We start from the raw sequence: 12,966 nt of genomic DNA, 5'->3' as shown, positions 1-12,966 counted from the left end.
TGGATGCGGGGATGTCACCTCTAGGTCCTCTGCACTCCGGAAGTGGAATAACATTCTCCACACTAAAAACCACAATTTAACTTATATTAATTAAGGGTTGAGGTTAATTAAGAGTTAGTTTAAGGAATGTTAATAAAAATAAATGTAAGTGAAATGCATTAATGATTAAAGTTAGCATTGGGGTTAGGTCAAGGAAATGGTTGAAGTTTAAAATAATTAATAGTTAGTGATACGTTGAGGACAATTACTGAATTTACATAAATGTTGGATTTTCACCACTAGCCCGCTGAGTCTCTGTGATAATGGACAAACTCTGCCTCACCTAAGCTGCACTCCCCCAGCGACGTGTATTAGATAGATGTTTGTACGGTTATCCATCTTGCACTCCTGTTTGCAAACGTGTGCACTGCTCACATGTGCTGTGTCTGTGCTGGTGGGTGTTTTTGAGAAATGCCTGCACTGCTATCATCTCTAAAGTAGCTACATGAAGACACTATTTGATTAGTAGAACCACATGAGGCTGTGTGTGTCGCTTCAGGTCACCTGAATTCGCCTTCAGGGGCCTTGATAAAACAACCACTGAGAACAACCTACCTATGTTCTGTGCCAAGGAAACGTTTTCACACTTCACATCAATAACCAACATTTATCCACTGGATTAATCACTAACCTTAGGTTCTGGAGTAGCGTGCTACGCGTTGTAAAGAGCTTCAACACCTCTTCAGAGGTAGTAAGTGCTATATAAATACAATTACAATTTAGCTGTCCAATAGGTTTCAGGCTCTCAATAAGAGGACCTCACCATAACAATGCATTATTTGTTTATTCTGTTCATAGAAAAGGAAATGGAAAAAACAACCAAAAAGGTCTTGTTTACAAACATTTAAAAATTAAAAACTGAACCAGGACAGATTCAGTTGCGGTCAAATTTCTTAGCAAATGCTGCTTCCATAATAAGAATTCAATTATGTCTTACTCAAAATGCACCTTTAGGGAAGGAATCCTGATTATTTGCCAAAACAAATTCATTGTGTGAGCAAATTCTAGTACAAAAATAATGTGTCCGACCAGCCCCGTCTTGGTATACTGTCTTTACGGTGCACGAGAGTCCAATGACTGCAGAGTGCATGTTGTCATTCAAGGCGTTGCTTAAATTAGGAATCTGGGGCCTGTGAACAGACGCCCTTTACAGAACAGAACATCAGTCCTTTACCACTCTCCACACAGTTCCTCAAGTGTTGTTTGCCAGCCTGCCTGGTCTTGATACCTTCTCTGATACTAGCAGCATGCCCTCCTGATGCAACATCGCAATCCCAAGCTTCCAAGAGAAGGCCACCACATTAGCTTTGCAGAAATCCTAAGAGCGCACCATGCCATATCTGCCCTCCGGCCTTGTCGATCCTTCTATTCCATCCAACCTCTCATCTCCAGCTTCTTGGAAAATGAATTCTCTTCCTTGCTTGTTCAAAGATGGCGGAGCTCAAGCCTGTCCACCTTTCGAACCTAGTGGTGTGTGAGGATTTCCCATCTCCCCATTTAGTTGCTGCGTTCTTCACCCAGCGGACCAAGAACAAAGGCATGGGTACCTCAATAACAAAAAACTGATACAGATGGAAAGGCTTGGCACCGCTATTTGTCCTTCAAGCTTTCCAATTGCTCTTGATACTCTGTGAAAAGCCTTTGGAAACGTAGGTTAAGTCCAATCACAGGAAGTAGCTCTTTCAACAGCTCTCTTTTCCGCAGACCCTGAGGAAGTGAAAAAAAGAAAAAAAATAGGTTATACTCACACAAAACGCTCTTCGATACTCCACACTGTATCACCCTAGTATGAGAATGCATGGGCAGCATTTTGTGTACTGGACTGAGTTACTAATTTAATTTGGGAGGGTTTAGTGATAGCACTATGGGGCAAGCGTTCTCTTCAACAGAAACGTGATACAATAGAGTAAAATGTTGCATGAGCAATCAACAATTTCTAGATGTGTCTCTGGAAGCAGGATAATTCTAAACTCTGAAAGGAGCCTCTAAGCACCCAGCCAGCGTGAACAGAGACACTGACACTGGATGAGACACGAGGAAGAAACAATGTTTAGAAGCCCTTCGCGTCTCTTTCCTCATTCATAAAACCAACCAACTACCCATGCACCATCGACCAATGGTCTTGATGTGTTTTTGGTCCTGTAGAGCTGTGGGCTCAAGGGTTTATAGACTCAACGGGGGACAGCAGTGGGTCTGCGAATGACAATAAAAGGCATTTGGGATTACCCTGGAGGCAGCCACACAAATCTGCGAAAAGAATACATATCCTTGAAAAGTCCCCAGTGAAGTTTCCTCTCTAGAAGTAGTAATAAGTGTTGCAGGAGGAGGAACCCCTCTCACCTTGTAGGCTTAGGAGATATACAAGAATATCCACACCAGCAGTTTGGCTGCTTCTTTGCCTGACATAACCACCTGCAGGTTCCAACTTTCTAAAAATACTTATCATTTCCAGTCTTGGATTTATCCTTAATGGCAGTACTGGAATGTGCTTTACAAACAAGCAAACTGGCATCCCCTTCCGCATTGATGGCTATTTCTATTTTCTTGTAGTTATACTTTAATGTGGATTGTTAAATGTGTAACGGCAAAATTCACATTATGAACCCCCGCATTAGCACTAGCTCAGACAAATGTATTCTTGGTTTTCCAGGTACTGCAAAGGTCACCAGGTCAACCGTCAGCTGCGCTTGATCAAATCCTAGACTGTGAAAGCACACTCTCTCCCTTCACCCACAGTAAATCAGACGAGACAATATCAGCTAACACACATACTCCCTAGCCAGACAAATAGTAATGACCGCCTTTGGACACTGAAGGGCAAAACTGACCAGTAATGGACATTTGGAATTAAGGGCCAGATGTAGAAAGCTGTTTGCATGGTGCAAACTGCGGAAATCTCAGTTTGCGCCATGCAAAAAGCCTTTTGCGATGCACATTCACAATTTGCGAGTCGGTACTGACTCGCAAATTGTGAATGCGACTCGCAAATAGGAAGGGGTGTTCCCTTCCTATTTGCGACTCGCATCGCAATGCAGAATTGCTTTGTGACCGTGAATGCGGTCGCAAAGCAATTCACAGTTACCACCAGTGTCACACTGGTGGTAACCCATTCGCAAAAGGGAAGGGTTCCCCATGGGACCCCTTCCCCTTTGTGAATGTTGCAAAAAATGGCTTTTCAGAGCATGCAGTGGTCAAATGGACCACTGCCTACTCTGAAAAACCGAAACCAAACAGTTTCGTTATTTTTTTAATTTTGCAACTCGTTTTCCTTTAAGGAAAACGGGCTGCAAAATAAAAAAATTAACAAAACTGCTTTATTTAAAAAGCAGTCACAGACATGGAGGTCTGCTGACTTCAGCAGGCCACCATCCCTGTGAGTGCAGGGACTCGCTATGGGGGTCGCAAAATGCGACCCATCTCATTAATATTAATGAGGTGGGTCTTTGCGACCCCATAGCGAGTCGCAGACGGTGTCTGAGACACCGTTCTGCATCAGGATTTGCGATTCTGAAATTGCGAGTCGCACCAACTCGCAATTTCAGAATCGCAAATTCGGACATTGCTACATCTGGCCCTAAATTACTGCAGAATGTGCTAACTTATGGTATTTTCTAATAGGGTTGAGGTTTCTGTTCCACATAGCCTAGAAATTGGGACTGACTTATTAATTAGGAACCCAGAGGAGGAGGAAGGCAGTGGGAGTGCTAGTCGGCTTCTTATGAATATAAAAGCAGAAGGTTGTGCACAGTGGGACGAGAGTTTATCTTGACACTGGAAATGGGGTCCTAGTTTGAAAACTGAAACAGTTATTTACAAGATTACAGCCAATTATGTGGAATACAAATGGAGTTTGTAACTTTATCTTAATGGAAAATCAAATATGGATCACTTATTACTAGAGCATGTACCCTTCATGTTGAAGTAAGTCACTAAGAGTTGAAGTGAAGATGTCAATATCATAAATTGCCACATGACTAAATAGATTCCATATTTAGGGCAAGAATTCCCACAAGGAAGCAAAATCTCTCACAGGAGGGTAAACATTAATCAGACCAATTACCAGCCCATTTTGGGATCTTGAAAAAAAGAGGTTTTTGAAGGACATTAACGGTAGGCAGTAAGAGCTGCCAAATGCACTTTTATGGATGAGAACTGTAAGCCAGATTTTGCCAGACAGAGGAGATAAGTGAGGTTGGCTTCCTCTTGGCAAGATGTAGTGTCTATGTTCTTGGAAGAACACCAAATGCAGAACCTCTTCCACTTGAAGGTGTAAGCAGCATGGGTTGACGGTCGTTTAGCTCCTTTATGAATATCCATGCAGTCTTTTGGCAGATTAAGTTTCCATATTGCACTAGCTCAGGAGCCATGCTGCCAAATTCAAAGAGGAGAGATTGGGGTGGATCATCTGGTCTCCGAACTTTGTTAGGAGGTCCGGACGGCATGGCAGCTTGAGATGTAGACGCTGTGACTGGTGAAGGCCAACCATAAGATGGCGGAATGATGCACAGCATGTGAATCCAGAAACTGATTGATGCTGTTACACCATCATTGACGTGCCCACTCCGGGGCTATCAGGATGAGTCTGGCACAGCTTGAAGAAGATTGCCGGGATCAGAGTGACCGCAGGAAAGGTACAATGAAATTTGTCTGACCAGTCGATTCATGGGGCATTCCCCAGAGTCCCTGGTTGGAAGTACCTCAAAGCGAAGTCTTGGCATTTTTTATTTTCTGTGGTAGCGGACAAGTCGATGTGTGGCGAGCCCCATAGCCTGAAGATGTCTTTGATGATGTTGTGGTGAAAGACCTACTCGTAGTTTTCTTGCAAGGCCTGCCAAGGGCATCTGCCTGTGGGGCCTGCCGAGGGCATCTGCCTGAACAATTTGCACACCTGGGAGGTGTGTTGCTGTAATCCGCAGGTTTCTGGCTATCAGCCATTTCCAAATTGCTTGGGCTTTGTGGGGCTAAGGGTGGGACCTCATTCCTCCCTGCTTGTTGAGGTAGTACATAGTGATTGAGTTGTCTGTCCGAACAAGCAGGGATTGGGTCCTGAAGGATGGATAAAACACTTTGAGTGCCAGGTGGACTGCCTTGCACTCTGGGGAGGCGTTACTATGGTACAACATTTCCCTATGAGACCGTCTGCCTTGTATTTGGAGATGATCCATGTGGCTCCCCATCCCAGTAGAGATGCATCTGTTACTATGATTTGGGAAAGTGGCTGCGGGTGGAAAGGTACCCCGTGAAAAAGGTTGGTTGCAGAGGAACACTAGGTCAAAGAATGTTTCACATGTGGGGGGAGAGCTATCTTGTCCTACTCAGCTTCAGGTCGCTTGATCCTACTGATCCTCAAGACATTCCTGAAGGGGACGCCTGTGAAGGCGTGCATTCGGAGTGAGGAAGACACATGAGGCCATGGAGCCAAGGAGAGAGGAAACTGACCTCACTGTGGGATAAGAGGCTTTCATTAGAGTGTGACATTTCTGACGGATCAATGTAAGTCTCTCCTCCGGAGGAGACACTTTTGCCTCTATGGTGTAGAGAGTGGCTCCTAAGTATTGCAGAGTCTGCACTGGTGAGGAGATCAACTTACTGTGATTGATGTGTAGACCCAACTGCTGAATTAATTCGCAAGTCCAGCTGTAGTGATGCTAGGCTTCTTGTGAGGTCGAAGCTTTGATCAGCCAATCGTCTAGATAGGAGTAGAGGTGCAGCCACTACTGCCATGAAGTTGGAGAAGGTTCTGGGGGTTGATTTGAGACCAAATGGAAGGACTTAGTATTGATAGAGGTCCTGCCTCACTACAAACCTCAAGAACTTGCAGTGCTTCTTAGCACTTGGTATGTGAAAATGCGCCTCTTGGAGGTCTACAGAACAGAGCCAATCTCCCTGACATAGTTGAGGGTAAATCTGATGTAAGGGCAGCATCCAAATTTTTTCCTTCTGAATCAATTTGTTGGCTGTGTTTAAGTCCAGAATGGTTCTGTACTTGTTCTTCTCTTTCTTCACCAGAAAATATCTAGATTCCTGTGCCCGTAATTCATGGGGAACGACCTCCAGCGCATTCTTCTGAAGCAAGTTGTTGACTTCCATTCGAAGCATCGGCAAATTATGGTTTCGGTAGTACGGTTGGGGGAGAACTGGTGAATCTGAGAGAATACATTCTAAACAATATTGAACACCCAGGAATCTTTTGTCATTTTTCGTCACTTTGCCAGATAGTATGAGATGCTTCCCCCTACCGGAGTGGGTAACGGAAGAGGAGAGGGGAAGATTTGTTTTGACCCTGCTGTTGCTTTTCCCCCTTGGGTGGGTTGGTGTGAGGATCTTTGTAGGAAGTTGGCTCTGTATATACTATTTCAAAGTAAGAAATAGTGTGCACAGAGTCCAAGGGTTCCCCTTAGAGGTAAGATAGTGGCAAAAATAGATAATTCTAATGCTCTATTTTGTGGTAGTCTGGTCGAGCAGTAGGCTTATCAGAGGGTAGTGTTAAGCATTTGTTGTGCAGACACAGGCAATAAATGAGGAACACACACTCAAAGACTTACTCCAGGCCAATAGGTTTTTATATTGAAAAATATATTTTCTTAGTTTATTTGGTTCTTAAATTTACATCAAACACTTTAAATGTAAGGTACTTCTTCACTTAGATACTTTAGGAACTTTGAATGAACACAATATAATGTACAGTCTTTGTAAAAATGGCAATAAGCTATTTCAAAAGTGGACAGTGCAAAAATCAACAGTTTCTGGGGGAGGTAAGTAAAGGTTAGTTTTGAAGGTAATTAAAACACTTACAAGTCTCAAAGTTGGGGCATAGGCAGCCCAACGTTGGGGGTTCAAGGCAACCCCAAAGTTACTACACCAGCAGCTCAGGGCCGGTCAGGTGCGGAGGTCAAAGAGGTGCCCAAAACACATAGGCTTCTATGGAGAACAGGGGTGCCCCGGTTCCAGTCTGCCAGCAGGTAAGTACCTGCGTCCTCAGGGGGCAGACCAGGGGTGTTTTGTAGGGCACGGGGGGGGACACAAGAAGGCACAGAAAGTACACCCTTAGCAGCACAGGGGCGGCCGGGTGCAGTGTGCAAACAGGCATCGGGTTTTGTATAGGAAGTAATGGAGTGACCCGGGGGGCACTTCAACGATGCAGGCAGGCACAGGGGGGGCTCCTTGGGGCAGCCACCACCTGGGCTAGGCAGAGGGTCGTCTGGGGGTCGCTCTGGCACTGGCGTTCGGTTCCTTCAGGTCCTGGGGGCTGCGGGTGCAGTGTTGGTTCCAGGCGTCGGGTCCCTTGTTACAGGCAGTCGCGGTCAGGTGGAGCCTCTGGATTCTCACTGCAGGCGTCGCTGTGGGGTCTCAGGGGGGTCGTCTCTGGTTACTCATGGGCTCGCAGTCGCCAGGGAGTCCTCCCTGAGGTGTTGGTTATCTGCAGGTCGAGCCAGGGGCGTCGGGTGCAGAGTGAGAAGTCTAACGCTTCCGGCGGGAAACATGAAGTCTTTAAAGTTGCTTCTTTGTTGCAAAGAAGTTACAGGTTTTTGAACAGGGCTGCTGTTCATGGGAGTTTCTTGGTCCTTGGGTGCAGGGCAGTCCTTTGAGGCTTCAGAGGTCGCTGGTCCCTGTTGGATGCGTCGCTGTTGCAGTTTTCTTCGAAGTTGGGAGACAGGCCAGTAGGGCTTGGGCCAAGGCAGTTGTCGTCTCCGTCTTCTCTGCAGGGCTTCAGGTCAGCAGTCCTTCTTGTTAAGGTTGCAGGAATCTAGTTTCCTAGGTTCTGGGGAGCCCCTAAATACTGAATTTAGGGGTGTGTTTAGGCCTGGGAGAGCAGTAGCCAATGGCTACTGTCCTGGAGAGTGGCTACACCCTCGTTGTGCCTCCTCCCTGTGGGGAGGGGGGCCCATCCCTAATCCTATTGGGGGAATCCTCCACTCTCAAGATGGAGGATTTCTAAAAGCAGGAGTCACCTCAGCTCAGGACACCTTAGGGGCTGTCCTGACTGGTGGGTGGCTGCTCCTTGTTTTTCTAATTATCTCCTCCAGCCTTGCCGCCAAAAGTGGGGGCAGTGGCCGGAGGTGTGGGTATCTCCGCTAGAAAGGGGTGAGCCTTTGAGGCTCACCGCCAGGTGTTACAGTTCCTGCAGGGGGAGGTGAGAAGCACCTCCACCCAGTACAGGCTTTGTTCCTGGCCACAGAGTGACAAAGGCACTCTCCCCATGTGGCCAGAAACTTGTCTGGTTGTGGAAGGCTGGCAAAAACTAGTCAGCCTACACTGGAAGTTGGGTTGGAATTCAGGGGGCACCTCTAAGGTGCCCTCAGGGTGTATGTTACAATAAATTGCAAACTGGCATCAGTGTGCATTTATTATGCTGAGAAGTTTGATACCAAACGTCTCAGTTTTCAGTGTAGCCATTATGGAACTGTGGAGTTCGTGTTTGAAAAACTCCCAGACCATATACTCTACCCTGCACTTACAATGTCTAAGGTTTTGCTTAGGCACTGTAGGGGCATAGTGCTCATGCACATATGCCCTCACCTGTGGTATAGTGCACCCTGCCTTAGGGCTGCTAGAGGGGTGACTTACCTATGCCAGAGGCAGTGTGAGGTTGGCATGGCACTCAGAGGGGAGTGCCATGTCAACTTAGTCATTTTCTCCCCACCAGCACACACAAGCTGTGAGGCAGTGTGCATGTGCTGAGTGAGGGGTCCCCAGGGTGGCATAAGACATGCTGCAGCCCTTAGAGACCTTCCCTGGCATCAGGGCCCTTGGTACCAGTTACAAGGGACTTACCTGAGTGCCAGGGTTGTGCCAATTGTGGAGACAAAGGTACAGTTTAGGGAAAGAACACTGGTGCTGGGGCCTGGTTAGCAGGGTCCCAGCACCCTTTCAAATCATAACTTAGCATCAGCAAAGGCAAAAAGTCAGGGGGTAACCATGCCAAGGAGGCATTTCCTTACAGTCTTCCTTTAGATTACCTTCGCTGGTGTTGTGGTTGGAAAGGGTGCTGCTGCTGCGTCTGCTGGTGACCCTGATACCAATGAGGGGCTTGAACTCTCTGAGGGTAAAAACGGCATTGGCAAGGTCTGAATGGACGTCTTTGTCCTTTCAGTCTTTCAAGGCCGACTACCTTCAGCGGTTCCATTTCCGCCTTCATGCGAGCCATTTCGTCTGTGTGGCTGCCAAAGAGGGTAGGTCCTGAAAATGGAAGGTTCAAAATCTGTTGAGACTCTGATTTTAATGGGGAGAGTCGTAGCCAAAAGTGACGTCTCAAGGCAATACCTTAACAGTATTCTTGAGCCACCAACGAGGACGAATCTGCAGCTGCACTGATTATTTGGTTGGACACCATGAGCCCATCATTTACAGTTTCCAGAAAGTTCTCTCTCCTATCCCTGGGAAGGACATTTGCAAATTGCTGGATAGAGTCCCAGAGCGCTCTCTCGTACCTATCCAAGAGGACGGTGGCACTAGCAGCCTTCCTGGTTGCTGCTCCTGTATTACACACCTTGCACTCTACTGAATCCAATTTCCTGCTCTCCTTATCAGGAGGCACGGAAGAAGCAGGAGCCGTGGCATGATACTTCTTTGCAGCTAGGATGACTACGGAGTCAGGAGGTGGATCCGCTATTAGCAACAGAGGATCTTGTTCTGGAGGCCTATATTTCTTTTGTAGCCTCGAAGGAGCCGGCTTATTTGTTGCTGAAGTGAGGAAAAGCTCCATTGCAGGCTCCATTAGACCCTAGCACTAGTGGATGCAGTGGCCTTGATGCCGATCTCTGATGGAGCGTCTCAAAGATGACAGATGTCGTAGGTACAGGAACAGACATCTGTAAGTTTCATTTTGTGGAACCCCTTAACAACACCTCAGTGGATATGTTGTCCACTGGTGAGACGCGAGGTTGTGGTGAATCAGTCAGTCAGTGAGTAGCATCTTGTTGATGAAGATGAGGATGTTGTATGTCCTGATCGATGCCTAGAGGTTGTCCTTGTGCGAGAATGAGGGCTATGGCGTCAAGATCGCCTGGAAGAAGATGATCGCCCGGATCAATGTCTATGGTGGCATGACATATGGTGTGACAGAGCACGAATGACGCTGCGCCGGATTCACAGACGCAGGAGTCACTGCTGGATGTGTAGGCAGTGGTGGAGGCGGTGAATCTAGCAGTACTACTGGAGATAAAGGGGAGTAAACCCTTGAGTACTCTGATTCAGATGACGAATAGATACACCTCCTTTTTTTTTTTTTTCTTGACATCGAAATGGACCTTGACCTCTGATGTTAACTGGAGTGTGACACCTCAATGTCGATCTCATCGATGTTGTAATACTCCCTGGCGCTGAAGGGTCCGGGCGCCTCAACGTCGATATTCTTCTTGATAGTATGTGTCGGCAGCGTGTAGATCCTACCTTGCTGTGAGGTTGATCTATGTCGTTTCCTCGACAGTGATCCAGTCCTCGATGACGAGTAAGTCGGTGCCATACCTGGTCCCGACGTCAAGTCCCTCGGCATCAGCCACGAAAGATGGCATTTTCTTTGTGGCACTCTCTTTGTGGAACTTCCACGTCCCTCAGAGGCAGATGTATGAGCCCTGGTAGAGGAGTGACCCTCTCCTTGCTCTGAGGTCTTACCCTGAGCCTGTATTTGCTGTCTGCGTTGCTCTTCCTTGCCACAGAGGCGAATCTTCTCCCTCTCTCGCAGGGTGCGGCACGAAAACTTCTTGCAGTGAGGACACTGCTCTGGATGATGACTTGATGGAAGGCAATGGATACAGATGCTATGGGGGTCTCTTTTTGCCTTTTTTCTTCCACAGGATGGACACCTGTCAAACAGGGAAGGCATGATAAAAGCAAAAAATGCCAAAATCCGGTCAGAAAAAGTGTCAGAAGGCAAGAGACTAACGAAAAACGATGAGTAAACCAATTTAAATGAAAACTCATGGGTGAATTTGGAGGTAAAAAAGCCGAAAGGGCCAAGTTCAGTGCTCCAGGATCCTGTCACCTGGTACCGGAAAAAAGAACTGAGGCAACTGACACCTGCTGAGCATGATGGGATACCGGCGGTCTCTGCAGCCCTAAAGGCACAGTCAATGTTTTCCACTCACATAATAGCAGCCCCTTGGGGCTACACTGCCCTTCTATTCTTCATCTCTTACTTTGTCAGAAAAAGAGTTTGTAAATTAGATTTGAGGTCTGGTGTAAACATTTACTCAAATTATACATTTATAAGGGTTTCTTTAACCCGTTTTTCTAAGAAAAATCTAAATAATTACACTACTGTAGCCTGTTTGCCTAGGCTGCATATTATGTTCTTTCTTAAGAGTCTCTGCAAGCCTTTCTGAAGCAAGGTGAGCGTCTACACTTAAGAACAGACTATGTAACGAAGTGCTCCGGGATACCGCACATGGGCAAAACTATTGAAATGCTTATGACTATCAACGGAGATCCCCTATGAGAGAAACTGCTTTACAGACGTACCAAGATCTAGGGAGTGCAGTGTAGCTTTCCGTTCTTTCGAGTGCTCTATGGTGAAGTCAGCCTTTTTGCTAAAGAGGCGAGACCTGCCAAAAATACATATCCATGAGTGATGCTAAAATGTCAACCAATAAGCCTGTGGATCTCATCCACGCTTAGCGCTGGAGAACCACGCTAGACCTGACTGCTCTGCTTTAACAGTCCAACCCAGACCCTACCAAAGGACATATATGCCGAGTCCTAGCCATGCTGAATAATCTGTACAAAATTGGTGTGAATCTCTGGGACCGCTGCCAAGACCTCTGCGACAAAGTCTCATAATTGTGGGAGTACCTGCCTACCAAACTGCTGGCACTGACATACTGAAGGGCGAAGCCAGCTGAATAGAAATGAAAATGTCACTTACCCAGTGTACATCTGTTCGTGGCATCAGTCGCTGAGATTCACATGTTCTGCATTAGCTCGCCATCTGGTGTTGGGTCGGAGTGTTACAAGTTGTTTTTCTTCGAAGAAGTGTTTTCGAGTCACGGGACCGAGTGACTCCTCCTTCTGTGCTCATTGCGCATGGGCGTCGACTCCATCTTCGATTGTTTTCCCCGCAGAGGGTGAGGTAGGAGTTGTACTATAGTAATAGTGCCCGCGCAATGAAATGTGTAAGTATGTACCTATTAAAGGTTTAAATAATATATATACAAATGTACAAAATTGGAGGTAACTTCTGAACTGCTACAGGCTTCCGGGGAGGTGGGTGGGCACATGTGAATCTCAGCGACTGATGCCACGAACAGATGTACACTGGGTAAGTGACATTTTCAGTTCGATGGCATCTGTCGCTGTAGATACACATGTTCTGCATAGACTAGTAAGCAGTTATTTCCCCATAAGCGGTGGTTTAGCCTGTAGGAGTAGAAGTTGTCTGAAATAGAGTTCTTAATACAGCTTGACCTACTGTAGCTTGTTGTGCGGATAGCACATCTATACAGTAGTGTTTGGTGAAGGTGTGAGGCGTAGACCATGTGGCTGCCTTACATATTTCATGCATTGGGATGTTTCCTAAAAAGGCCATTGAAGCACCTTTTTTCCTTGTTGAATGTGCCCTGGGAGTAATGGGCAGTTGTCTTTTTGCTTTAAGGTAGCAGATTTGGATGCATTTAACTATCCATCTGGCTATACCTTGTTTTGATATTGGGTTACCTGCATGAGGTTTTTGGAATGCAATAAATAGCGGTTTAGTCTTTCTGATGTTCTTTGTCCTGTCAATGTAGTACATTAATGCTCTTTTGACATCTAATGTATGTAGTGCTCTTTCAGCCACAGAATCTGGCTGTGGGAAAAAAACTGGTAGTTCTACCGTTTGATTTAGATGGAACGGTGAAATAACTTTTGGTAAAAATGTTGGATTAGGTCGTAGGACGACCTTATTTTTATGTATTTGTATAAAAGGTTCTTGTGTTGTGAACGCTTGAATTT

At 46.3% G+C, this 12,966-nt stretch overlaps 1 protein-coding gene across 4 annotated transcripts in view; it reads right to left on the bottom strand.

The window, feature by feature from the left end:
• Nucleotides 1–804: 804 nt before the first annotated feature.
• Nucleotides 805–12,966, bottom strand: part of HIRA (histone cell cycle regulator) — a 391,587-nt gene continuing 379,425 nt past the window's right edge. For 3 of the 4 annotated variants that reach the window (XM_069215322.1, XM_069215324.1, XM_069215326.1), the window contains one exon: nucleotides 805–1,746. In XM_069215322.1, coding sequence (XP_069071423.1) covers nucleotides 1,630–1,746 — 117 coding nt within the window. In that variant the 3' untranslated portion in view covers nucleotides 805–1,629. The remainder of the gene's footprint in view (nucleotides 1,747–12,966) is intronic. The other variant, XM_069215325.1, reaches the window with a different exon arrangement.

This window comes from Pleurodeles waltl, chromosome 11, assembly GCF_031143425.1.
Source record: "Pleurodeles waltl isolate 20211129_DDA chromosome 11, aPleWal1.hap1.20221129, whole genome shotgun sequence".
Classification (NCBI taxonomy): domain Eukaryota; kingdom Metazoa; phylum Chordata; class Amphibia; order Caudata; family Salamandridae; genus Pleurodeles; species Pleurodeles waltl.
This window is presented reverse-complemented; position numbering and strand designations above follow the sequence as displayed.